The sequence below is a fragment of the Candidozyma haemuli genome, assembly GCF_002926055.2.
Source record: "Candidozyma haemuli strain B11899 chromosome Unknown C_2014730914, whole genome shotgun sequence".
NCBI lineage: Eukaryota > Fungi > Ascomycota > Pichiomycetes > Serinales > Metschnikowiaceae > Candidozyma > Candidozyma haemuli.
In genome coordinates, this window is record NW_020289904.1 from 1 (window position 1) to 25,104 (window position 25,104).

Genomic DNA, 25,104 nt, shown 5'->3' on the forward strand with positions numbered 1-25,104 from the left:
GGCCAACCCCGAGACGGCCAGTACCCGTCTGACCATCTTTGCCTCATGGCTAAATTAGAATTGTGTTAAGGCATTAAATAACGTGGCCTTGATCACGACTTCAACATAGTATTAATCAAATCCTCAAGCGGACCATAATCACGTCTGCTTATCAAATCAAACTCGTTACTGAAAAGAACGTAGTGCTTCAAACTGGTGTTCAAGTGGCTCTGCAAACCCAACTCCGAGATCTCATGGAAATGATGGCAGTAAATATGAGCATAGATTCTCAAAAGCCTCTTGAATATCGTCTTCACCAAATTTGGGAACTGTTGTGGGAAAGGAGCACCAATCTTGGAAGGGAAGATGTTATCATTATCAAAGAAGTTCTGGATCCAGTTCATAAGGTTCTCCACATACTCACAAGCTGGCAAAGACACTGGCTTCTTAGGAGCAACATTACCACTGCTGGTAGCATTTGTTTCTTGCCACAAGTATTCGTATTCCTCTGTAGCAATCATACGAGGGCATGTTTGTGGGGAACAGAACTCAGTAATAGTACCGTAAAGCATATTTATCTGGTTGTAGAAGTCAACAACATGTACAGCAAGCCACTCATTAACATCCTCGTCCTGGGGAAGCTTCACCGCCTGGATCAAAGCATTATCTGAACCCAAGGTTTGTTCAGCATAAGATCTGATATCTTTATGAGATGTCACTGGCTGTGATGACAAACCAGACGACACGTTCATGGTCTGGTAAGGGTTTGCATCATTCTGATCAAGCTGCAAAGAAGGCTTGTCGTAGAAGTTTCCCTTTGGTGTGGAGGGAAGGGCAGAGCTAGAAACCGGCTGTGGGCTCGAGATGGGAGAGCCAGGCTTAAGCTTAAACCCTCTAGTCGACTTGATGGTATGGGCGTTGAAGTTTGAAAAAAACGACGACATGGTTAAAGAAATATTCCAGGTAATGTATTGTTGTAACCCTTGTGTATTTGACACTCAGCGAGGGTTGTAGATCGCAAACCAGGCAATGCCTCTGTGTGTTTACATCAACTCCCGATTTGGTGCGAAATTACATTCCATACTTTCCTTCACTCGCTTGTGCCTTATTCGGGGTCTTCTGCGAGCACCCTATACACCAACGCAACATTCCGGAGCAATCTCTTGTCGTCCGGCTCAAATGGTCGAGCAATCGATTTCTTGCACTGCTGCAATCTGTAAGGAGACTTGTCACATTCTTTCATCACTGCGATAGTGTTGAATTTTGTAAGCATGAAATGGTTGAGTTTCTCGAGCACCAACTGCAACATCTCAGATTGATCTGCTTCCCCTGGGCCTTGAAGAGGCGTAGCAAGCTCTGTAAAGCACCGAAGCATTGTGCTGTAGTTAATTTCATAGAGATGTTTCCCGTAGAATGAAAACACGAAAGGGTACTGCTTCTCCAAGTCTAGCATTGCTGAACAGAAGCAGTATTGCAAATTGTTGAAGAGACTGCTGAAATATACCAGTGGACAAGACGTGGTGTACTTGAAGATAAAGTGGATCTTTTCGATATACCCAACGTTATCAGCATGCTTGAAGTCTCCCAATGTATCAGCAAACAATTTGCACTTGAGGTAGAGTGTGATGGAGCCATGTTTCTCTTTCAGAGGCGACACTTCAAAGAATAGCTGTTGTAAGAACAGCGACTTCTCTAAGGCAGCATGAAGCCGTTGCACGCAATGGTTGGTCTCATCCAACTTGGTTCCGTTCAAAAACACGTCAAGAACAAACTAAATGGGTTAGTGATAGGTTAACTATAACTACAGAAAAGAGGGTGGGTCATACAAGCATGCGAGGTTTAGGGACGTGGAATTTCACCTTTTCAGTCCCGGACACTTCTAAAGTGTATGATAAAGCAAAGGTATCGTCGAATTCCTGGAGGGCAATTTCTTTAGTCATGAAGAGAGTAGTAGTTGAGGAAACGCGATCAGTACTTAGGAAACAAACATTTCGCAGCCATCAACAGCTTCACTGGCAGTGATGAATATTTGCATGGCATTTGTATTTTGTTTATGCTCTCACTTCCTTCTCTGAATCAGATCCTATCACTTCAAACGAAGTCTAAATCAAATTTCATTGATATTTTTGGTACACTTACCATAGATAAACATCTCATCGTGCGCATATTAAACTCTGTACTATGAAGACTTCTTTCCAGGTGAGCCCCACTGGGCCCGTTCTTACCGTGCTTCAGCGAATATCAAACTTTCCTTCCACTGAGCATCTTCTTCTGCTTTCCCAGAGGTCTGCCTTTTTATCCACATACAAGCATTTCTATCGTCTTCGGCATCTCGTCTCACTGAAGCCATACAACCCAGAACACTACTGCCGACTTCTTCGACGCCGCTACCTTCGAAGTGATTTCAATCTCAGAAGAAAAAAGGTTTTAGGGATCTCGGAGGATCTCTCCCATGAGGAATTGATAAAGCGCCTCCATAATACTTATGTCTTTGTCTTCAACTCTACTTGTCACGCTATAGATGAACCAGACCCAGTGAGAACTTACGAAGACTATAAATCAGCCATGGAGCCTCGATTTGAAAGCAAAATTCTAGACACCATTCTTAAATTGGATGAGCTAGCGCCCAGCCAGATAAAGTTCGACCTGGACTATAATTGGTTTGATAAGGCGCGAGAGGTAGAAGAAGAGTTATCTCTGGGCACCCTCACCAAACAACGAGCCAGAGAACTCAACCGTTCTAGAGAAGTTGTTGGAATTGGCTATGCTGACTACGAAAGATCAATAATGGCCCTAAATGAATCGCTAGATCTCTGTCTTTAACGGTTTCTGGCATCAAGACCTGCACATGTACGCCTGGGGGTCCCTAATACTTAGGAGGCTGTCTCACCTCCCTCCACTTTCTTCAAAAAAAAACTCCATAAAATGGCATGGCTTCCCTTTGGTGCTGGCAAAAACGGTGATCAGGCGCAGGCTCCAGGTCCGCAATCTCCTCAATTGGAGCAACGTTCCCATCAAAATCTTTCAATTCTGCCCGATGAGCTGGACATCCAGAATACCTTGAACCAGATTGCTACCTCCCAAACTCAGCCTGATGTTCAGTTTGCGCAGGCAAAGACTAAAGAGGAGAGCAACGAGGCTGTCAATAAGTTTGTCGGCGACCATCCTAAGAGAATGTTTATCATTGATGGCGAGAAATACGCCAATGAGTCAATCATCTGCACCAACGACCAGAGGGGAGAGAAGACGTGCTTACGTTTGAGATATAACCTGATTCAACTCTTCAAGCAGATGCAGAAGCTTGAGTACTTCTGCTCCTTGCCCAACGACATCGATGCTACTTACTTTGAGTGTCGTAAGATGACATAGTTATTTTGAACAATCATATCATTGGGTATACTTGTAGACTAACAACACTCACAAGAGGAATGGAGTCAAAAGGCCAAACAAGGTGCCAAAAGCAGCCTTAACGCTGTTGGCGGCGCCCTCCTCGGGACAGGCGGACTCGTGGCCAAAGTTGGACACATTCGTTCTGTTCCCAGTGATGGAGGAATTCAGCACCTTGGTGGCGAAACCATGTTGGCCGGAACTCAAGTCGCCGGCATCGACGCCCGAAGTGGCAGAGCCGTCGGCGCCGTCCCAACTGTGAGTCGACGAGACAAAGGTGGTGGTAGGACCTTGGTCGCTGCCCACTTCCCGTTTGTCAAAGACGAAATCAACGTCTTCGTCGTCGCTGTCACTATCTGAACATGATGGACTTCTAAGACGGTCCAATTGCTCTTCGGTACCAACCTCAATGTTGGCACAGGCAATTTTGGTCATGTCAGAATAGTGGAAGACCAAAGAACGACCAATAATGTTGGCCTTGGAGTACCCGTCCAACGAGATGAAAGGATCACAGTATTCCGTCTGGAAACATGTGGCCTTGATCTTGCCATACTTGCCGGACAAGTCACCGAGCTTGCAATAGGCGTCGCCTGGCTGGGCGTCACAGTCGGGTGAAGCGTGGTATGGGTTGAACTCAGGGCCAACCTTCTCACAGTCACCGTCGTCTGGGACAGGGTACTCATGGATATGGTAGTAGAAAGGCCCGCCGTCAGAAGGCAACTTGGTAACGTCCACTTGAACGTCAACCTTGCCGCCATGGGGGCTTTCAAACAGAACATATCCTTCCATTTCGCCACAGCCAAATTGAGGGAATTCGGCAACGGCAATGGCATTCTTTGGGTTAGAAGTAATCACAGGGGCGACGCCAGCGAGGACGGCACCACAGAGACTAGAGAAGCAGATGCTTGAGGCTACGTTAAACTTGGTGAATCTCATACTTGTTGGTTCTGAAGAAGAAGAAAGTGGTTGGTAGGGTTGGCTGCAAAAGCGATCGCACCCTCCTTTTATAGTTCGCAGGTTCAGCCTTGAGACAACCGTCTCAGACCTACAAGACTGGTTTAATGCCTACAATCAATGTTATCCCGTATGGTATGCTATTATCCGATGCTATGTCTATCCCATTATATATGCCAAAAGTTGTTTTAAACCATGAAGGACTCTCCGCAACCACAGGTGCCCTTCGAGTTGGGGTTCTTGAAGATGAATCTGGAGGAAAGCTTGTCGTCAATCCAGTCCATCTCGGAGCCGACGATGGAGAAAAGGGCCTTTGAATCAATCAAGACCTTGACGCCATCTTGCTCAACCAATTCGTCAAACTTGCCTGGCTCGGTGACGTATTCCAAGTGGTATGTCAAGCCCGAGCAACCTCTGTTTCTGACACCAATACGAACAAGGCGTGGTTCGGGCTGATCTATCAATGCTCTAAGGTGCTTAATAGCGCCGGGAGACAATGTGATCAATGCTTTTCTGGGACGTAACTGTCTTCTGGCCTTCTTTGGCTTAGCAGAGGCTTCCAGAGCCTGCTTTTCAGTGTTAACCTTCGGAAGAGGTGCTGAAGCAACTGAGGGCTTCTCCTCTGTTGCTGGTGTGACAGTGTGTGCAGATGTTTCATTCTTTGTGGCAGGGGTCTCCTTGACCTCCTTATTGGTAATCTCCTCATGCTTGGCAGATGCTTCCTTCACCTCCTTGTTGGACTTTGCAACGTTTCTGAACCTCGAGGTTCTTGACTTTCTTGCGACCGGTTGTGGAGGCGATGCTATAGTGATGGTTTCATGCTGTTCTCTTGGCTGCTGGCTCTTTTGTTCCTGAGGTTCCAGCGAGGGGAATGTGAGCGAATGCTTCGACCAACGGGATCCTCTGGGCGATTGTTGTTGTTGAACTGGAGCCATTTCTTGATTAAGCTGGTAGTTCAACGAACCAAAGTTGGCAACAGGCAGTCTCTTGACAGAGCTTGGGACCGTTTGCATCCATCTTTTGTAACCTCCTTGGGAGGCGTATCTGACAAAAATGCTAGTTCTCTGGGTAGCACAATTCCTCAACATATTGTAAATGCTTAACAGAAAAGTTTTGGGTGTTGTGCTGTTATAAAATAGTGTAATGCTGTGGGAGAAGAGTAGTATATAAGATCAGAAAAAACTGAGTAATATTTGCTTAGTCTATGTCTGAGCATGAAAGTCAGAGCAATTCTTTCATGCAGGACCGTACCGCAGGATAATCTGCATTTCCTCGCATCTCATTGGCTGGTTTTTGACTCCGACCGCGGATTCCGCTGCTCGGGTCCGGTCACCACTTAGTGCATTCGTGGGGAACCGCTCACGCTTTTTATGTGGGTATGTGGATCATTGCACACACTACAGTGGAATAGGTCCGAGCCAAGTATTATTAGATGTAGTCTTAAAAAAACGTTAAACTTACTTCAATGGGGCTGTCTCTCTCTTCAACCAAGACCACTCGACGGTGTTCTTGATGAAAGTAGCATTCAAATCTTTCCAAATCGTTTCGTGGTAGTTGTTGATCCAATTCTTCTCGTCCTTAGTCAATAATTTCTCGTTGATCAAACGACGGCAGAATGGGACTCTTGTAACTGTCTCGAATTCATGGAACTTCTTACCAGCGTATTCCAACCCGCTTGGTTTGACAAACATAACATTTTCAATACGGATACCGTATTCGCCTTCTTCGTAGTAACCTGGTTCGTTAGAGATCAAATGACCAGCCTTCAAGAGGTTCTTTGGGTTGGCTCTTGGTCCAAGACCAATTGGTCCCTCATGAACATTCAAGTAAGCACCAATACCATGGGAAGTACCGTGACCAAAGTCCTTTCCTTGTTTCCATAAGTATTGTCTGGCAACAGTATCGTTGATAGGAGTCTTCTCAGGGAACTTCAAGCTACCCAATGCAATATTACCCTTCAAAACCAAAGTGTAATTGTCAATCTCTTCTTGGGATGGCTTGCCAAAGTGAATGCATCTGGTCGTATCGGTGGTTCCTTCCAAGAACTGAGCACCGGAATCGTTAAGGTATATCTTCGAGGGATCAATCGTAGCACATGCTTCTTTAGTTGGCTTGTAATGAATGATAGCACCATTTGCGCCGGAAGCACTTATAGTATCAAAGGACAAGCCAACAAAGTTCTCTTCTTGGGATCTGAATTCAAACAACTTCTGGTCTGCCTCGATCTCGTTGATGAGCTCAACCTTGTTGGAGATTTCATCTTCAAGCCAAGCGAGGAACCTACACAATGCTCTTCCATCCTTCAAGTGAGCCTTTTTGGCACCTTCCAATTCAGTTTCATTTTTCACGGCTTTTAGATCTTCCACAGGCGATGGCGACACTGATTCATGCCCTGAATCTAGGGTACGCACGATTTCCCATGAGGCGGTACTGTCATTTAACAAAAACTTCTTCTTCGATTCCTTGAACTTCTTCGATAAGCTGGAGAGATCTTCCCAGAAGGCCTCGTATGGCCTGAGCTTAACGTTATTGCTCTCCAAATGCAGGCTGACGGGCGTGTCAAATTTCTTGTTGTTGGCGTAAAGGGTAACTGTCTTTTTGTCGGCATCGATGATAACATAACTGTAGAAAACGGGATTATACTGGATGTCGCTTCCTCTCAAATTCAAGAGCCAAGCGATTTCGTCTAATGCACTGATAACAATTCCATCAGATGAATTTTCTTTAATCGCTTCAATAACTTTAGCAATTTTAGACTTGACGTCTTCACCAGCGTATTTTTTGTCGAGAACCTTGATAATGTTCTCGGGAACAGGGGGATTTCTTCAAACTCGGGCCAGATGGCATCGATCAAGTTCTTCTTGACGGGAACAAGCTCAACATTAGCTTCAGTATTCTTCTTCAGTTCTTCTTCGATGGTCTTGGTAATCTTGTCAAATGTCAGGAAACTAATCAACTTGGGGTCGACACCGATCTTCACTAACTTGCCTGAATCCAGCGATAACTGAATAGCTTGCTGAACGGCCCATTTTTCCCAAGAAGGCACATCCTTCAAGCCTTGTTTCAACAAAGTCCAGTTGAAGTCCAATTCGTTGGTAGCCTGAGTGAAGTATCTGCCGTCAGTAGCCAAGGCAGCCGAACCCTCAGGAACGTCACCAAAACTGTTCACATCTCTGGTGACAACAGCTACACCGGCACTTCCAGAAAAGCCAGAAATGAAAGCACGCTTCTGGTCAACAGGAGCGACGTATTCGGACTGGTGCTGGTCTTCAGAAGGCACCACGTAAACGCCCAAGTCGTTCTCGGCCATCAACTTCCTGAGCTTCTCCAACCTAAGCGAGGTGTTCACCTCCTTCACCTCAGGTACACACAAAGAAGCAGCGTCGATAGTGTAGACGGAGCCCTTACGGGAACCCTTAGGGGAACCCAGCTGGGAGTTGAACCTCTTGATAGAGATTCTCTTAGCAAAAGTAGACGATCTTCTGTTCCTCGATAACAAGCCAGGCGAACATGTACAGTTAGTACACTCGGCCCTGGACACTCTTCTCTGAGCCACAGACATTTTTATCAATATAACTTGAAGTTTGGTGGGAAAGAGAAAATGATAGGTAACTTTTAATTGCCTGATATATCTAGGAAGGAATGTGAGCGAGCGGAAGGCTGCTTATGTAAGCACCGAGGCAGCAAGCGAGCCGTACGGTGAAGGGAAGCAAGCACCCGTAGTTGGAGGTGTCTACTAAGAGGGCAAAAAAGCGATGAGACAGAGATCAAATTTGTTTATCACTACTAAATAACCCACCCTTCATTTCAAGATGAAGGTGCTAGGAGTTGACTGTTCGTGACGACAGATACAGAGAATGAGGGACAAAGCGATCGGCACAGAGGAACTAGAATTAACTTTTCCAGACTACTTTCCTGGCTCTCCTTTTCACTCCTTATCAGATGACCCTGAATACCGAGCTTGGCCCGAGAAGGAATGCCGCCCACTACCACTTTCCACTTGTAGTATCGGGATGTTCGGTTCACCCAGTAGCCGTAAGCGCAGCGCGCTGTTTGACATAATCTAAAAGATCGGTGACGGTTGACCACAAAGTCATGCTTTAGGGTTTTGCAGAAGAAAGTTGCTTTCAAATGGGATGATAGAGAAAAGTAGACAAATTGATGTAGAGAAATGTCTTTAGATTTGGAAATTTGGTCTTGATTTGGATGGTCCATTCAGGGTGCTCAGAAATGTGTACGTCATTTGGAGACGCTGGCTAAGAAAAAATGCTCACTCTATGGACTGTCTTGCATTGGCTGCAAACAGTGGAAGTTAGATATGACATAGTTAAGGTTTGTTAGGCCATCGGTAGGCAGAGTACTTACCTGGTGATTAGATATCTGGGGGGTCGCTGGCTTGGTGAAGTTTGGTGGACTGTGGGTGGTATGATGCCGTCTGTTGGCTGGTTTGGTAGCCTGATTAGTACGTCCACAGTAAGACACTTGTCGGATGGCAGTAGTGGATCGTTGAGTGGGATAAGACGGGCTCGTTTGGAAGAGAAACCCTAAAGTTTTGATACCATTTTTTATACCAAGTGGTTGAGTTTTATTTTTATTTCTTTTTTGTATTATTGGTGTGGTTTGTAAGTTATCATCTGGAAGTGGGTGCAAAACTTAGGAAGAAACTGCGAACTCGAAGACTCTGGTTATTAGACAATATTGTAGACATACTTAAAATTCTTAAACAGTACGAAAAAAGACCAGATATTTCAAAGGTCCCTTTTCAACACTCGTTGCTTGATGGTGAGAAATTTGAAATCAAATCTATGACATTCAAAGTCGAATTGTACTCTGTCAAGCTACCCACGCCATCCTTACTTTTACCTACAAGGCAAATCACCACCAAATCTTCAAAAGACCAAATTCTATAACCTTTTCTACCACAGTCCATCCACGTTTGTCGTACAGCTTTCTTCAACTGTGCTTGTGGGCTTTTGTAGTAACCTCTCTTAAGTATGTGCATACATCTTGATCTTCGCATCAACATATACCCTCCAGGTGTCTGCCATAATACCTACGCTATGGAACAATTCTTCGAAGAGGCTGAAAAGGTACGTTACTTACAATCCAATCTTTTGATCCCGATCTAACCATATAGCAAATTGAAGCGTTGTATTCCACAAGCAACCAAGAGCAAGTCACTCATCTACTGAAGAACCTAAGAGACTTGCAAAGATCCGAACATGGCCAGGCACTAGCATCATACTTGCTCCAACTGCAAAGTGTCAATTCTAGGTACTTTGGAGCTTTATCGTATGCCGTGGTCATTCAACATCTCGACCAGCCCTCGGATGAACAGTTAAATGAGCTCATCCAGGCCATTGGCACTCATATTCACCAGAATGTCAAAGTTTCCATGGGCCAAAACCTCATCGTTCTACGAAAATTAGCATCCGACCTATCCCAAATATTTATTCGATTTCCTAACAATACTCGCAACCCCCTTGCCACTTTCATCCAAGCCATCTCGGGGAACACCTTCGACGATTCTTTGTCCTTTGCATCTTGCATTGCCAACCTCCTGGCAGATTTATTCATCCTTCTACTTCTATTCTTTGCAATATTTGTCGAAGATGTGACTAGACTCAATGATTACAGACTGGCAGTCCATTCAGTGATAAAATCTGATATCTACCCTTTGTTGGTCACCTGTGTGGATTACGTCAAGCATCTTCTTTCCCAAAGGAACCTCTCCCATGAAATTGATTTGGAAACATCGAAGACAATAGCTTCTTGGATGACATATGTTCCTAACATCGGAGGCGAGCTCCGGTATTCCGCTGAAGAAGTAGCTCCTATAACGGAGTATCTCATGATCCATTTGGATGGTGATTGCGATACTGACAATGAAAGCAACTTACAACTATGCAAAGAATGTATGGCGGTCTTTTCGGAAATATTAGAGAGCGACGCTGCACTCTTATCCATGGAGACGAAACTGGCTTTGTACAGCAACCTCTTTGATGAGGGTAAATGGGGACACAACTTCTTGAATCAGATTGTCTTCACAAACAGAAGGGAGGAGTTTGACGAGGAAGTTAATGCATATGTATACCTTGCTATCGTTATTGCTCAGCTAAACCTGATAAGGCTATCAAAAACGATTCTTGAGCCCAAAACACGTAACGTGCTTTCTATTTTATACAGACTCACTGCAATTCCAGGAGTTCCCCACATCGATGAGTCTATTTCTGAACAGACGCTAGTCTTTTGGGAAGAGTTTGCAAATATTTACGTCGATCTGGAAGATTTAGTGGAGATTCTCCTTGAAAATAACGACGATCCAAGCTTTGCCGATGCCTTCAACGACGAAAGAAAGAGGATATTTGACGAGGTATCCAAAATATACTGGACGAAGATTCAAATACCTAAGGCATCGGATTATTACTCATCGAAAGCGGATTTCCTAAGCTATAGAAGTAACGTGGCTGATTTCTTTTTGGTTGTCTATAACCTTTTGAAAGCTCCATTCTACGAAGGATTGACAAATTTTATTGCTGGAAAAGCAGAGTCTAATTTTAGCGAAGAACATATTGCTGAATTAGAATCTACGCTCTTCTTGTTGTACAAAATTAATGATGATTCTTCATACTATGAGCTGCAAACAAGAGCGCTCATACCTTGTTCACAGAGAATATTCAACAGCAATATCATTCGCTCTTTTCAGCTGCTACCGTCGTCTTTGGATTTGACGGTGGTATATACGTCCACCTTTTTACAATATCTCAACTCCAATGAGTTCTACTTTGCTAGCGACGAGGGCTTCAATCATTTGGGTGAGGTATTTAACTATCTTTTCCCCATCGTTATGCATGGCAGGCAACCCCTCTCGTTCCTAGCTTCAAAACGGTTACCAACTTATGTGAACGGTGCAGCGAGAAATTGCTCACCTTCCTTCCTAGCTTGGAGCCGGTGGTATTGGAGATGCTCAAGAACCCCGAGATTGACAGCTTGGTTAGACTGAGAATGTTTAACGCGTTCAGCGTCATTGCTAGGAGCATAACTGACCTTGAAGAGCACGCCAGAATCATTAATGGGCTTATCACCACTATCGCAGACGCAGCACGGTCGATGATTGGAGCTGCTCTGGAAGAATTGAATGAAGGCCAAGAAGAATATCTCATTTCTTTGATATCTTGCATTGTCAATATTGCTAAAGGTAGCGGACTACCTGATGAGACCATCGATAACATGTCTGAGGAATTCCAGGCACGTTTCAAAGAATTTTGGATATCAGACCCACTTCAAACAAAGCAAGTTGTTCTCCTCATTGTGGAAGAACTTAGTATGAACTATCCTCCTCTTCGTCAGAAAACAATTGTGATAGAGAAAGCTACGCAAGTGTTCAAGGCAGGTCTTGGGGAGAAGCTCAACGGGCCTTTGACATTCAGTAACGAAACTATCGCTGAATATGCAATCAAAGTGATCAATACTCTTGAGAATCCAAACGCAGTTCCCTATGTGTTTGCACTCATCGAGTCTCTCATATGCTTCAATTTTAGGGAGCTTGAGCCAGCATTAGTCCAACAATTGGTTGATAGACTTGTTTCTGATAGGCTTTCTTTCCTTAAAACCGATCCTGATATGATGAAAAGTGCCATCGACTTATCAGCCAAAATCATAGAATGCAAACCGTCGCTTATTATTCATACCGACGCATTTGTCAACATTATTCTTCACTTTGCCCTTGATGGCTTGAGCGCAAACGAAACTTTCATCGTGAAGTCCGTACTGAAGTTCTGGACAAACTTTACGTCCCTAAAAAAGGGAACCAAAGAGGACCAGGATAGAATAAATGACATATTTCTTCAGCAGAATCTTGGCGAGGTGTTGACAAAGAAGTTGCTTCAAGCGTTCCTTAAGGCCCCTCGTTCCTCTCTTGATGGGTATTATATGATATTTAGAGCTATCATTGGCAAATTTACCATGCAATTCAAGCAATGGTTGGTGAATGCTCTCAGGGAACCAGAAACTACGGCGGGATCTAAAGCTACTGAGAAAGATCTTGAGATGTTCGTGCATCGTCTAGTGGTGACGAGAGGAAGAAGAGCTGCAAATGAAGTCCTCAAAAGCTTCTGGTTGTTGGTTAACGGTTTCGTTGAGTATAACACACAATCATTTTAGCATTGCAAGTCGGGATTATCGACTTGCCTACATAATCGCATCAAAACAAATACACATTAATTTCCTAAATCATCCCCAGCTTATAGCACAGCTTCCAACTGCTTGGCCAAATGAAGACTTTCAGCATTGAAGTCAACTTCGTTAATTTGTACCACGTTATATCTCACTCTCATATTACCGTTGTAACTCTCCTGTTTGGCTCTCAATCTGAAGTTGAATTCCTTCATGGTAATTGAGTAAATCAACCTGGAAAAATCATGGACATCATTGTCTTCTTGATCCTTCATTTGCATCAATTCATTAGCGCTAACCTTGAAGAGTGTCCTGGCTTCGTTGTCAAAAAGAGTGGCCCAAATCTGACCAGTGTGGTCCATAAGCGAGCAGTTCAAAATATACCTGTAATGCGGTTCAGGGTATGTGAGGTTACATCTCTCACATCTCCAAGCGCCATCACTTTCCTGGAGAACCTTACGGTTACAAGGAGTAGGACCCCTAGACGACACGTTAACTTCGTTATTGCAAGCTGGGTAGCAAAAGTTATCGGTCTTGAAGTAGTTGATGGTACCCTTGATGGAGAAGTAATCTGGCTTCTCCTTCATACCCAATTCGGCTTCTTCTGACTCTTGAATAGTCTTTCTGTTGGCCAAGGGATCAGCGGTACGAGATTCGGTCTTCATACTTTGGAAGTTCTCGTTGACGCCCTTATTGTCGTACCATCCCTTCAACTGGTAGGCTTCGGGAATATCAGGATTACTCAAAATGCTTCCCGCCTGTGTCAAGCTCAAAGATCTGCCACCAAAGTCCTGGACTTTGACACCTTTCACGGCAATAACCGAACCAGATGGAATTGAGAAGTCAACAGCGGTAGCATTCCATAAACCGACATCGATAGCAAAGTTAGAGTCATCGACAAGAGTGATGTTTCTTCTGTTGAATGGCTTACCTGTAGACTTGGCAGTGATCTGGAAGACATCGTTGACGTTCTTGATAACGCCGACAACGTCAAGGATTGCATCCTTCTCAGAGTTCTGGATATCGCTCAACTTGGTGAAGTTAAAGTTGATCTTAGGAACATCAGAAGTGTCAAAGCACTCTGTGATTTCCGAGTCTTTATCCAAGGACAATTCATAAGGATGACTGAGGTGAGAGAATTTTGGCTTTGCCTGTTGGATACGAGCCTTAGTAACGTAGTAGACCTTACCTTCCTCAAGCAAGTTGTAAAACTTGTCAGCCATGTCATTGAAAGCAGTTGCTCTGATTTCATCAGATTCATCCAAAAAGTTCACGTTGAACAACTTACCCTCGCCTCTGCTATTAGACCAAGTTCTTATCTCACCTTTATAGGAGATACGACCTTTGATAGTCCAGTTATTCTGGTAGGGAGACAAGGACTCGATTGGGTTCACGGGTCTCTCAGGTCCACGGCCACGCGTCTGCTGGTTGGGTTTCTGAGGCTGCTGCTGCTGCTGTTGTTGGACCTGTTGAGCTTGAGGCTGGGGACTGTTGCTCAGCAGATTACCCTGGTTTCCTGCAACACTAGTGGCAGTGTCCTCATCAGGGTTCTGGTCAAAGTAAGCATCAAGAGAAGTCAAATCAGACGAGATTCTATCAGTCTTAGGCACATCAACCAGAAGATCGGAGATGAGCACAATTCTCTTCAAAGTTCTTGCCACAGTGTATTGCTTCACAGTAATAATAGAGTAGCGTGCAAAGCCGTTGGCTTCCAAGTACGCGTTGCATCTTGCGTCGATTAAACCCTGGATTGAGTATTTGCCATCACTAATCACGCATCTGTATCTCCTCTCAGTGGCAGATTGTTCGTTGATGACTTTCGAGTTAGTCACCTGGAGACGAAGTCCTTTATTTTCCCACAAGTGACAGGTCGACTGACTGAGGGCTTCCTTTAAAGAACCGGGTTGCACACCGTAAGTTTCGGTCATATTCGAGAAGCAGTTTGATGTTGAAGACGAGCTGACGCGATTTACTTTGTAGCGCGTTGTGTTTGGTTTGGCCACTATGTGCAAGACATCAAGATCTTTGCTGGAGTACTAGCCAAGGACACTACCAGGAAATACACTGGGTTTGACTATTCTCTTTTTTTCGTTAATTTTATGATTTTCGTTTCTTTAAATTATATACCATCTATCAGTCGCAACCATGGGCACTAAATATACCTGTCAGTATCCCAAGTCACGTATAAACAGACAACCTCAATCCCAATCTGTTATAATTTAGGCTGCACGGCAACGGCATTGTATAGTTCGTCCTTGTCGTTCACCTTCACAGCCCCGCTCTTTAAAAGTGCTCTTGTCAAGTCGTAAATCAAATCATCAACGTTCTCAATACCAATGCATAGTCTGATCAAATCTTCAGGGAATTCTCTTTCTTCTCTGGTCTTTGAGTCGATAGAAGCATGAGACATCTTACATGGCATGGAAATCAACGAGTTGACACAGCCAAAAGAGACGGCAATACCGAAAATATCAGTGGATTCGACAATCTTCTCGGACATCTTAATGGAACCGGTTTCGAAACTCAACACAGCCCAGCGCCTTTACACTGGCTCTGATGCAATTTGTACTGAGGATGGGTAGGTAAGCCTGCGTACCTAACCTTAAATCCAGCGTTTTGCAAAAACTCAGCAATTTTCACACAGTTCTTTTGTTGTCTCTCGACTCTAACGGCCAACGTACGCAAACCTCTGCTCAATAACCATGAGTCAAAGGGACTCAATCCACACCCGGTGGAGTTGATCACGAAATATACACGTTCAGCCAACTTAGGGTCTCTGGTGCCAATGATACCGGCCATGATATCGTGATGACCGTTTAAGTACTTCGTGGCCGATTCGTACTGGATATCGACACCCAAATCCAAGGGTGTCATCAAAATAGGGGTCATCATGGTGTTGTCAAAAACAACAATACAGTCAGGGTTGACAGCATGTGCATGGTCTGTGATGGCCTTCACGTCACAAACCTTAATCAACGGGTTGGTCGGAGACTCCAAGAAGATCATCTTTATCTTTGGCGTGATCTTCGATTTGATCAACTCGGTATTTGTCGTGTCGTGATGGTGAACTTTAAGGTCACCCTTGTTGTTCATGTACGTCAACAATCTATGAGTACCACCGTACAAGTCGTCTCCAGCGATCACCTCGTCACCCGGCTGAAGCAAACGCAAGATCACATCAAGACAACCCATACCCGAAGTGACAGCAAAGGTTTGATTGGCTTTCATGATCTTGGCCATGTGGTTCTGTAGATGTGTTCTCGTTGGATTTCCTGATCTGGTGTAGTCATATTCACCCATATTAGAGAGGGATTCTTGCTTGAACGTGGCCGACTGGTATAGTGGGGGAACACTGGCGTTGTATTGGTCCGAAGACTTGTTTATGACCAACTCGGTCTCGATGTTATAAGGCTTTGTTTTGGTCATATTGAAGAACAAAGACTCTATACTATGAAGATTTTCTTTTTTTCACCGAAAGAAACTTATTTGTGTAGTAGGAGTCATCTGCGAATTGCAACTGCTCACGGGACTGATAGGCTGTGTGCAGAACTTTATCTGGGGTTATGACAAGATAAGATAGACAACATTAATAAAGCTGGACATACATGTTCGGATAGAAAGAAAAATTATGATTTTAAAAATTGAATTCGCTTAAGAGGTATTGAGTACTTTGTATTTGAATTCTGTCCAGCGGGGAAGAGAAATAAGGTGTAGATAAATCTAATGTGCTTTCACGTGACCAGGATCACGGGAAGTTTCACAACCAGATTTGGAAAGCTACTATTTCAAATGGCCTAACCTATGGATTCGATATATGCGAGTATAATTTACAGATGATGACGTTTAGAAGCGAAGTTTACAAATCGGCTCTGGTAAACTTACGGACGTCGTTTGGTTCAGGCGAGTTCAACACCTTTCTACCGCTGAATGGCTCACAGGAGAGTCTGCCCGACACAGGACCAGCCTTTTCCAATGGCTTACCTTCTTGCAAAGTCTTCAAGATGGCCACGGTCTTCTCTGGGGTCAAGTCCTCGTGGTAGTCGTCGTCAACAGCCATCATAGGAGCGTTCACACAGGCACCCAAACATTCGACTTCCTGGAAAGTGAACATCTTGTCTGGGGTAGTCTGGCCAGGCTTGATTTTAAGATAGTCCTTGATAGCCTTCATGATATCGTCAGAGCCGCACAACTGACAAGGAGTGGTGGTACAGACCTGGATGTTGTGCTTACCCATAGGCTGTCTCATGTACATGGTATAGAAAGTGGCAACTTCATAAACTCTCATAGGAGGCATGTCTAACATCTTGGCAACATAGTTCATGACCGAAATGGAGGTGAAACCCAACTGTCTCTGGCCCAAATCTAACAAGGGCATCACAGCACCTTTCTTGTATTGAGGGGGTACTTGGCGATAATTTCATCGGCTCTCTTCTTGTTTTCAGAGTTGAACTCGAATGGAATGTTTGGGTTATCTTCCTTGATGTCTCTGTGGACAGCGATTATACTGGAGTTTCTGAGGGATGATCTCATAAGAGGAGCTGGAGTGAATCTGGCGGATGGAGCCACAACTCTTCTAGCCAATTGACGAAACATGATGCAAATGAGTTGTATGAGTATTAAAAAGATGCAAAGATGGGGAGAACACCGGCTGTCAGTGGATTAAGTTGGACGTTGGCTCGAAGTTGGTAGGTATATATTTTTTTTAATCTCAATGTATGAAGCACTGTACAGTAAGCGTAACGAGAAAATGCCCAAGTCCCATTGGCCATATCTGCGCACCCGTGCACCACGGGTTTTCCAGCCTCTGGTAATGAAGCATTGACATTTCGGATTCGGACTTTTCTGAAAAAATATAACGGGGACTTAGAAAGGAAAGGTTTTGTCTGTGAAGCCGAAAAAGTATTACCATCTCGCCGGAATAATGTCATTTGGCGGAAATTCCGTTCCTTTCGCAGTCAAACCTCCAGTAAAGAGTCGTCCTGAGGTCTACCTAGCCAGGAGACAGTAACTTCGTATACTGGACGACCTGGAAATCCATAAATCTTCTTCAATCCTTTTATAAGGATAATTCCACGTGGAAACCATAACAGTCGGCAAATGTCAATACTTAGAAGGTCTGGCTGGACGCACTTACAGTAGTTAAACGGAAGCAACCAGTCAAGCCTCCTCTGTTTCATATACGAACCACGCCCGTAGCCATTCCATTGACAAACCCTCATCTCCAGAAGCTTTTTTTTAAGTCAAGCGCCACTGCCCTTTGTTATCTTTAACTCTAGACATGTCCATTAATTGGTCCCTTTATACTAATGTCTCATAATGGACGCATGGTTTTTCGCAGCCATTTCCTCAGCCTCATGGGCGGAACAGCAGAGGAATGTTGATTGCCGAAGATTTACCATTCCTCTTTCCTTTTCTACCTTGAACAAACCTCATGGAAGCCTCCTTACAAAGGCCTTAACAAGTGGTTTTGAATGCTTAATAGAATTCCATTGAGTTGGTTGGTTTGGTCCAGTAGTGGCTTTGTGCGCTTGACATCAGCTTATGGTGCACTGATACCTACCACTTCCAAGAACCAGAACCATAATAATGTTTAAAGTTGGTGGCCTTCTCCACTAACGACCCCTAAAACTGCCCCTGATCATTCCAGTATTTTTATCTTCTCCTGCTGGCTACTTGTCTTACTTCCAGCCTCCCGTTGCTAGTGTTCTCTGCAGTGCCGGCCAGATTTGATAGTTACTAACCGCACACCACCACAAACCAGTATAACTTCCACACTTCTTGTATTCTACCGTCAGACGGACATATACGGTTCCCATTGCCAGTTTATCATCCGTGTGTGAAGTTGTATATTTAATTTGTGTGTTCAAGGCCCCGAATCTTCAACGTTTATTCGGCTTTATCAGCTTCCCAGCCCTCATTGATCAAGAACAAAGACACTACGACAGACACTTCGATTACAACGAAGAACAACTTTAATGGACAATCCTTTCAATGCAAGGAGCTCTCCCGCGCCAGGTGGCTCGAATGGGGCCAACACCAACCCATTAGAGACGCCGAGGTCGCCTTCCAGGTCTACTAGAAGCCTATCACCTCCCAAACCAGGAGATCAATACGGTGCGTTTCCGTCTACTTCGCCTAGGCGCCGATACAATGGACGTTCGCTTTTTAGTGACCGCTACATCCCTAATAGAACGGGTATTGATCTTCAAGCAGCGTTTAGTTTATCAAACCAAGAGGTTATGCCTGACCTTCGTGCATCTCGGGCCTCTGGTGCTGGCAATATCCTGTCAGCTACTGCTGAAGAACGTGATGCAAACGAGATTGAAATACGAAAGGAAGAAGAAGCAAACAGGTCGTTCTCGAGTGTGCTCAAAGCTGAGCTTTTCGGTGACCACGTTCCCATGGCCACAGCTGATCTTTCTAGAAACCATGCCAGATCATCGCAAGAGAAGAAGAATGACTCTTCTAGTAACTTGAGGTCTGCTAATCACGCTTCAACGACCATGAGTTCCGCTGGCGGAAACATTCCTTCTGGTCGTACCACTCCTCCAAGATCAACAGGGGGCCCAGGTGTTGCATCTACTCCACGCCTGAATGCTAATATGTTCACATACCAGCTGCCCAGCAAGCTGCGACCAATCTCTAGAGACTTGCAACAAGAACTTTTCTCGTTGTCTCCAGTCCGCCTGGAGTCTCAGAAGTTTTTGCTCAGTCCTCAAAAGAAACCTAGAAACATTTCCAAGGTCCCATATCGTGTCTTGGATGCCCCAGAGCTTTCAGACGATTTCTATCTTAATTTAGTTGATTGGGGTTCGCAGGACGTGCTTGCGGTTGGTCTTGGTGACTCTGTATATTTATGGGATGGACTGACACAATCTGTGGAGAGACTTTGTGTGTTGGACCAGAAAGACAAGGTGACATCTCTCAGCTGGATAGGGTCTGGAACTCATTTAGCTGTGGGAACCCTGAAGGGACTTGTGGAGATCTGGGATGCTACCAAGACTCGTTGCGTTCGTACAATGACAGGGCATAAGCTCCGAGTGAGTGCATTGGCATGGAATGAGCATATCTTATCGAGTGGTTCCAGAGACAGAACAATTTTGAACAGAGACGTTAGAATCCAGGATCACTACGTGAATTGTTTCGAGCACCACAAGCAAGAGGTGTGTGGGCTTAAATGGAATGTCGAAGAGAACAAGCTCGCCAGTGGTGGTAACGACAATAACCTTTTCATATGGGATGCACTCAACACCAAGCCATTGCATCAATTCACTGAGCATAATGCAGCTGTCAAGGCTATTGCATGGTCGCCTCACCAGCGAGGTATCTTGGCATCTGGCGGTGGTACAGCAGACAAGACGATCAAGGTATGGAACACGCTTACAGGCAATCGAATCAACAACGTCGAAACAGGTTCCCAGGTATGCAATTTGATCTGGTCAAAGAATTCCAATGAGCTTGTTTCGACACACGGGTATTCGCGGAATCAGATAATCGTATGGAAGTATCTGTCAATGCAACAGATAGCACAGCTTACCGGACACACATACAGAGTTCTTTACCTTTCGATTTCGCCCGATGGAGAAACCATTGTCACGGGAGCTGGAGATGAAACACTTCGGTTTTGGAACGTTTTCGAGAAGAATCGGAATAACGAACCCCCCACTTCCGTCCTCCTAGATGCATTTCTGCGGTTACGTTAACCAGATCCCAAATGCAGCCGCTCCCACTAAACACAGCCCTTTTTGACCCCTCTATAAAATATAATAAAGAAAAAGGGTCATTGTTGTTGTTGTGTCAGAATTTCTGAAATTGCCGTGCCCTGTTTTAAAGTTTCCCCATCTTTTCCTCCAATGGAACTTACCGCTCAAGGCCTGACTCACAACCTGTCCCCCCAATGTTCGCACGCACCTTCCACAGCTCTAAAGAGTAACCCACGTCGAAGCCTTCAGAGATAGCCGGTACCGCGATAGCTCGGTGCCGCGCATGAATTACTCAGACGGTACTGTGCTGTATAAAGTTTGACAGACTCGCTGTTTCTTCTCCTCAATTACTTTTTTGTGTCGAAATCAAACAACATGTCCAAGCCACAAGCCAAAGATCTCTCGCATTTGTTGTCTGAGGAGGCAAAGTCCAGAAAGAATTCTCCATTGAAGGGTGCTTTCAAGTACTTCAACCAGCCCGGAATGACCTTCTTGGGTGGTGGTTTGCCGCTTTCCGACTACTTTCCGTTCAACAAGATCTCGTTGGATGCACCAAGTGCTCCATTCCCACATGGTATTGGTGTCCAGGCCACTGAGGAGGACAAGACTGTCATTGAAGTGTTCAAGGACAAGTCCAAGAATGATCCAAAGAACAAGGATGTGGAGTTGTCTAGATCTTTGCAGTACGGTTACACTGAGGGCCAGCCAGAGATCCTTGACTTCTTGAAGGAGCACACTGAAACCATTCACAGAGTTCCTTACGAGGATTGGTCTTTGATTGCCAGTATCGGTAACACCCAGTCGTGGGATGCTGTCTTGAGAACCTTTGTTACCCGTGGTGATGCCATCTTGGTTGAAGAACACACTTTCTCTTCCGCTTTGGAGACTGCCAGCGCTCAGGGCATCCACACCATTCCTGTTGCTATGGATAGCGAGGGTCTTCTCCCAGATTCCTTGGAGAAGGTTTTGGACCAATGGGTTGGTGACAAGCCAAAGTTGTTGTACACCATCTGTACCGGTCAGAACCCAACTGGCTCTTGTTTGAGTGCTGAGAGAAGAAAGGCTATCTACAAGCTTGCCCAGAAGCACGATTTCATCATCATTGAGGACGAGCCTTACTACTTCTTGCAGATGGAGCCATACACTGAGAACTTGGACGAGAGATCTAAGAAGCACGTCCACTCTCACGAGGAGTTCGTCAAGGCCTTGGTGCCATCTTTTCTTTCCATGGATACCGAGGGTCGTGTTATTAGATTGGACTCGGTTTCCAAAACCATTGCTCCAGGTTCGAGATTTGGTTGGATTGTCGGTCAAGAGAAGTTGTTGGAGAGATTTGTTAGATTGCACGAAGTCTCCATCCAGTGTCCATCTGGTTTTGCCCAGTCTGCTTTGAACGGTTTGTTCCAGAGATGGGGCCAGAAGGGTTACTTGGACTGGTTGATTGGCTTGAGAGCCGAGTACACCCACAAGAGAGATGTGGCCATTGATGCCTTGCACAAGTACTTCCCTAAGGAAGTTGTCCAGATCTTGCCACCAGTGGCTGGTATGTTCTTCATTGTCCAAATCGACGCCAGCAAGCATCCAAAGTACAAAGAACTTGGAGAGAGCCCATTGAAGGTCGAGGAGTCCATTTATAGAAAGGGTTTGGAGAAGGGAACCTTAATTATTCCAGGATCGTGGTTCCAAGCCCACGGTCAGACCAACCCTCCCCAGCCACCAACTCCTAAGGATCCAGCTCTCAACAAGTTTATCTTTTTCAGAGGTACCTACGCTGCCGTCCCATTAGACGAATTAGAATTCGGTTTGAAAAAGTTTGGTGCTGCCGTCCACGAGGAATTTGGTTTGTAAGTTATAGTAAAGGTATGGAAACAAATTAGCACAGCGTAGTCTCTACACTAGTTTTTCGCAGCCAGTGTGTATCTACACACAGAAGAACTCTCACTACCAACAACTCAAGAACCCCAATGCATATCATAAAGCTACCGTGGCTAGGCCACAGAGGTATGTAAAAAGGCAATGACTCTCCTTTCTTATACTAACATCCAGCTGAAAACAAATTTATAGAGTGCTATGCCACCAGCATCAACCATACCGGTACCAGACTAGCTACCGGTGGGCTTGATGGAAATGTCAAGATATGGGACACCAAGCTGATTCTACGGTACAAGGACTACCAGCCAGAGGAGGATACTAAAGACGGTCTCATTGACCGTATGGATGTGGACGAGCTGCCTCTTGAACTCAAGCGGCCTGTGGCCTCGATGTCCAGACATAATGGAGCGGTAACGTGCGTGAAGTTTTCACCAGACGGGAAGTTTCTAGCGTCTGGATCAGACGATAAGATCATTCTTGTGTGGGAGAAGGATGAGGAACAGACCAATCGGCCCAAACAGTTTGGAGAGACCGAGGCTGACTTGGAGCATTGGATGGTGAGGAAGAGACTCGTGGCTCACGACAATGATGTTCAGGATATATGCTGGTCTCCAGATGGATCTTTGTTGATTACAGTGGGTTTGGATCGTTCCATTATTATCTGGAGCGGGACGACTTTTGAAAGAATCAAGAGATACGATATCCACCAGTCTATGGTAAAGGGTATAGTGTTTGACCCTGCCAATAAGTTCTTTGCTACAGCTTCTGACGACAGAACCGTCAGAATATTCCGCTACTCGAGGAAACTCAATGACGCTTCGGCTAATAATTATGAGTTCCAGGTGGAACATATCGTCATGGACCCTTTCAAAAAGTCCCCTCTCACATCATATTTCCGCAGAATGTCGTGGTCGCCCGATGGCCAGCACATTGCTGTCCCAAATGCTACAAATGGCCCTGTTACAGCTGTCGTAATCATAAACAGAGGCAATTGGGCTACCGATGTGTCTCTTATTGGTCATGAAGCGCCATGCGAAGTATGCTCCTTCTCTCCCAGGCTATTCCATCAAGGTGACTCAAAGAACAAGACTGATCAATACATGACTATTCTTGCCACAGGTGGACAAGATAGGACCCTCGCGATATGGAGCACTGGCCGCACGAAACCTTTGGTGGTGGCTGAGGAAGTGGTGGAGAATGCCATTACAGACATTTGCTGGGCACCAGACGGACAGTCCCTCTTTCTTACTTCGCTCGATGGATCTGTTACATGTGTCATTTTTGAAGAAAAAGAGCTCGGTGAAGTTGTGGCTGAAGATGTAAACGATTCTCAATTACTACGGTATGGAGGTGATAGAGAACTGACTATTTTTGCCGAAAGCGCTCAGCAGCTCGAACTCGAGGAGCTTGCTGCTAAACAGGGAAATGTTATATCAGCCAGGCCATTGACTCCACCCATTGAAGTGAAGCAAAAGACAGAAGAGGGCTTTACCACTGCTCCATCAACACCACAGAAGCCAAAGGAGGAACCTGTGGCTCCAAAGAAGGTAAACGTCCTTACACAGAGTGTCAAAATTACGAAGGATGGTAAGAAGAGAGTGGCACCTATGCTTGTTTCCAGCAGTTCAGCACCGCCAAAGAATAATGCATTACTATCACAGCCAGCACCCAAATCTGGGAGAAAATTTGAGATTGCTAGCAAGATTTCCCAAACACCATACTTCTTACCTCGCTTGGGTATACAAACAAGCGTCCACGGTCTCAAACATAGGGACAATAGTCATGGTGATGATGCATTGAAGAATAATGAAGACCAAGACAATGACAACGAAGACATTGGCATGGACGATCCTAATGCTGGTCTGAGCACTTATAATACTGGCGGTTCATTCAGAAAGAAGATGAAACGCTACAGAAGGTGGCTCATGGTTCATAAATACCCAACTCCATTCAAGTATGTTTCCGATTTGCCTAATGTGCTTTTCAGGAACGCTGCAGTGATGAACCATGAACTTGGTCGTCTCATTCAAAAGAAGGATATCATAAGCTCTCAAGAAATGATTAACCCATCGTCTATCGATGCAGTTGATGAAAACATCATGTTCCAAGTTGTTGTGAAATCCGTTCAGCATTTGAACAAACAACCAAAGTATGAATCTTTGAACGAAAATGGCGCTAGCGAACATCTAGTTACGTCGATAATAGAAGTCAGAAATGGGTCAGCATGGCCTGAGGACGATGCATCCATGAACGCAGACTACGCTCAGCGATTAGACTTTCAGGACCCTACACAAGTCATTGTGACCAATAACGAACTTAACGACACAAGAGATTACATCTTATACTTTCCTTTCAGAATCCAACAAGTTTTACCAATCTTGTTCGATGATAGCCTTTACTATTATGTGTTGATTTCATTTGACGGAGCGATTCAGATCGTTCATGCTCATTCAGGAAGCTACTTGACCCCACTTCTTGAGCTTGGAAGTAATGTTATATTTGCAAAGCAAAGCGAATCTTTTATCCTTGTTGTGACGGGCTCCGGTCTCGTGTATACTTGGGAATTATCTGGTGCTAACAAACTGATCATCAAGGGTGTTATGAAGGGTGTATCTGTTGCATCTGTTATTAACAGTGAAACAAAGCTTCCCAAAAGCGATCCAGAAGCATCAAAGAAGGGTGTGGTTCCTTCTGTCATAGTTGACATAATCAGGTCTATCGATGTTGATGCCAAAACGGGTATGCCTTTTATCACCTTACAAAACACCAACTCGGTCTACACATACTCCAAAGATTTGATGGTTTGGATCAAGGCTGTTGACCCTTGGTACTTCTTAGCATTGGAGGAGACAGAGGTACAGCTGAATTTGCCTGTGCTTCAAAATGTCTTACGAAAGACATACAGCCTCAATCACGAACAGATCGAGAAGGGAAAGAAGGGCAGATATACGTTCGATGAGAACAACAAAGAGCTTAAAGAGAATATGCAACAGCGGTTTCATGAGCTTGTGGAGCTAATTTAACTATGTCTTAA

The 25,104-nt window shown here is 44.8% G+C and overlaps 14 protein-coding genes across 14 annotated transcripts; 6 read left to right on the forward strand and 8 right to left on the reverse strand. All coding sequences in view use genetic code 12, as the record gives it.

Annotated features, from left to right (window-relative positions):
* Positions 1-92: 92 nt before the first annotated feature.
* Positions 93-923, reverse strand: MOB1 (Mob1p; the record flags this gene model as incomplete). The annotated part of the gene is made up of 1 exon (XM_025485343.1): positions 93-923. One exon carries the CDS (start codon positions 921-923, stop codon positions 93-95), a length of 831 nt encoding a protein of 276 aa, XP_025340808.1.
* Positions 924-1,084: 161 nt separating this feature from the next.
* CXQ85_001644 (uncharacterized protein) lies at positions 1,085-1,919 on the reverse strand (the record flags this gene model as incomplete). Its single annotated transcript, XM_025485344.1, has 2 exons — positions 1,085-1,750; positions 1,806-1,919. The coding sequence occupies 2 exons, from the start codon at positions 1,917-1,919 to the stop codon at positions 1,085-1,087; spliced, it is 780 nt and encodes a 259-aa protein (XP_025340809.1).
* Positions 1,920-2,160: 241 nt separating this feature from the next.
* On the forward strand, positions 2,161-2,802 carry CXQ85_001645 (uncharacterized protein; the record flags this gene model as incomplete). The annotated part of the gene is made up of 1 exon (XM_025485345.1): positions 2,161-2,802. One exon carries the CDS (start codon positions 2,161-2,163, stop codon positions 2,800-2,802), a length of 642 nt encoding a protein of 213 aa, XP_025340810.1.
* Positions 2,803-2,904: 102 nt separating this feature from the next.
* Positions 2,905-3,348, forward strand: CXQ85_001646 (uncharacterized protein; the record flags this gene model as incomplete). Its single annotated transcript, XM_025485346.1, has 1 exon — positions 2,905-3,348. The coding sequence occupies one exon, from the start codon at positions 2,905-2,907 to the stop codon at positions 3,346-3,348; it is 444 nt and encodes a 147-aa protein (XP_025340811.1).
* Positions 3,349-3,396: 48 nt separating this feature from the next.
* Positions 3,397-4,302, reverse strand: SOD6 (Sod6p; the record flags this gene model as incomplete). The annotated part of the gene is made up of 1 exon (XM_025485347.1): positions 3,397-4,302. The coding sequence occupies one exon, from the start codon at positions 4,300-4,302 to the stop codon at positions 3,397-3,399; it is 906 nt and encodes a 301-aa protein (XP_025340812.1).
* Positions 4,303-4,508: 206 nt separating this feature from the next.
* On the reverse strand, positions 4,509-5,408 carry ISA1 (Fe-binding Fe/S cluster assembly protein; the record flags this gene model as incomplete). Its single annotated transcript, XM_025485348.1, has 1 exon — positions 4,509-5,408. One exon carries the CDS (start codon positions 5,406-5,408, stop codon positions 4,509-4,511), a length of 900 nt encoding a protein of 299 aa, XP_025340813.1.
* A 369-nt stretch (positions 5,409-5,777) lies between these two features.
* On the reverse strand, positions 5,778-7,882 carry CXQ85_001649 (aminopeptidase P; the record flags this gene model as incomplete). The annotated part of the gene is made up of 2 exons (XM_025485349.1): positions 5,778-7,124; positions 7,187-7,882. 2 exons carry the CDS (start codon positions 7,880-7,882, stop codon positions 5,778-5,780), a joined length of 2,043 nt encoding a protein of 680 aa, XP_025340814.1.
* A 1,498-nt stretch (positions 7,883-9,380) lies between these two features.
* PDR6 (Pdr6p) lies at positions 9,381-12,483 on the forward strand (the record flags this gene model as incomplete). The annotated part of the gene is made up of 3 exons (XM_025485350.1): positions 9,381-9,410; positions 9,458-11,140; positions 11,269-12,483. 3 exons carry the CDS (start codon positions 9,381-9,383, stop codon positions 12,481-12,483), a joined length of 2,928 nt encoding a protein of 975 aa, XP_025340815.1.
* Positions 12,484-12,563: 80 nt separating this feature from the next.
* Positions 12,564-14,423, reverse strand: RFA1 (replication factor A subunit protein; the record flags this gene model as incomplete). Its single annotated transcript, XM_025485351.1, has 1 exon — positions 12,564-14,423. The coding sequence occupies one exon, from the start codon at positions 14,421-14,423 to the stop codon at positions 12,564-12,566; it is 1,860 nt and encodes a 619-aa protein (XP_025340816.1).
* A 284-nt stretch (positions 14,424-14,707) lies between these two features.
* CXQ85_001652 (cystathionine beta-lyase) lies at positions 14,708-15,921 on the reverse strand (the record flags this gene model as incomplete). Its single annotated transcript, XM_025485352.1, has 2 exons — positions 14,708-15,035; positions 15,065-15,921. 2 exons carry the CDS (start codon positions 15,919-15,921, stop codon positions 14,708-14,710), a joined length of 1,185 nt encoding a protein of 394 aa, XP_025340817.1.
* Positions 15,922-16,351: 430 nt separating this feature from the next.
* CXQ85_001653 (uncharacterized protein) lies at positions 16,352-17,088 on the reverse strand (the record flags this gene model as incomplete). The annotated part of the gene is made up of 2 exons (XM_025485353.1): positions 16,352-16,844; positions 16,901-17,088. 2 exons carry the CDS (start codon positions 17,086-17,088, stop codon positions 16,352-16,354), a joined length of 681 nt encoding a protein of 226 aa, XP_025340818.1.
* A 1,382-nt stretch (positions 17,089-18,470) lies between these two features.
* On the forward strand, positions 18,471-20,198 carry CDH1 (Cdh1p; the record flags this gene model as incomplete). Its single annotated transcript, XM_025485354.1, has 1 exon — positions 18,471-20,198. One exon carries the CDS (start codon positions 18,471-18,473, stop codon positions 20,196-20,198), a length of 1,728 nt encoding a protein of 575 aa, XP_025340819.1.
* Positions 20,199-20,573: 375 nt separating this feature from the next.
* Positions 20,574-22,046, forward strand: ARO8 (bifunctional 2-aminoadipate transaminase/aromatic-amino-acid:2-oxoglutarate transaminase; the record flags this gene model as incomplete). Its single annotated transcript, XM_025485355.1, has 1 exon — positions 20,574-22,046. The coding sequence occupies one exon, from the start codon at positions 20,574-20,576 to the stop codon at positions 22,044-22,046; it is 1,473 nt and encodes a 490-aa protein (XP_025340820.1).
* A 116-nt stretch (positions 22,047-22,162) lies between these two features.
* On the forward strand, positions 22,163-25,093 carry HIR1 (Hir1p; the record flags this gene model as incomplete). The annotated part of the gene is made up of 2 exons (XM_025485356.1): positions 22,163-22,199; positions 22,245-25,093. 2 exons carry the CDS (start codon positions 22,163-22,165, stop codon positions 25,091-25,093), a joined length of 2,886 nt encoding a protein of 961 aa, XP_025340821.1.
* Between the last annotated feature and the right edge of the window lie 11 nt (positions 25,094-25,104).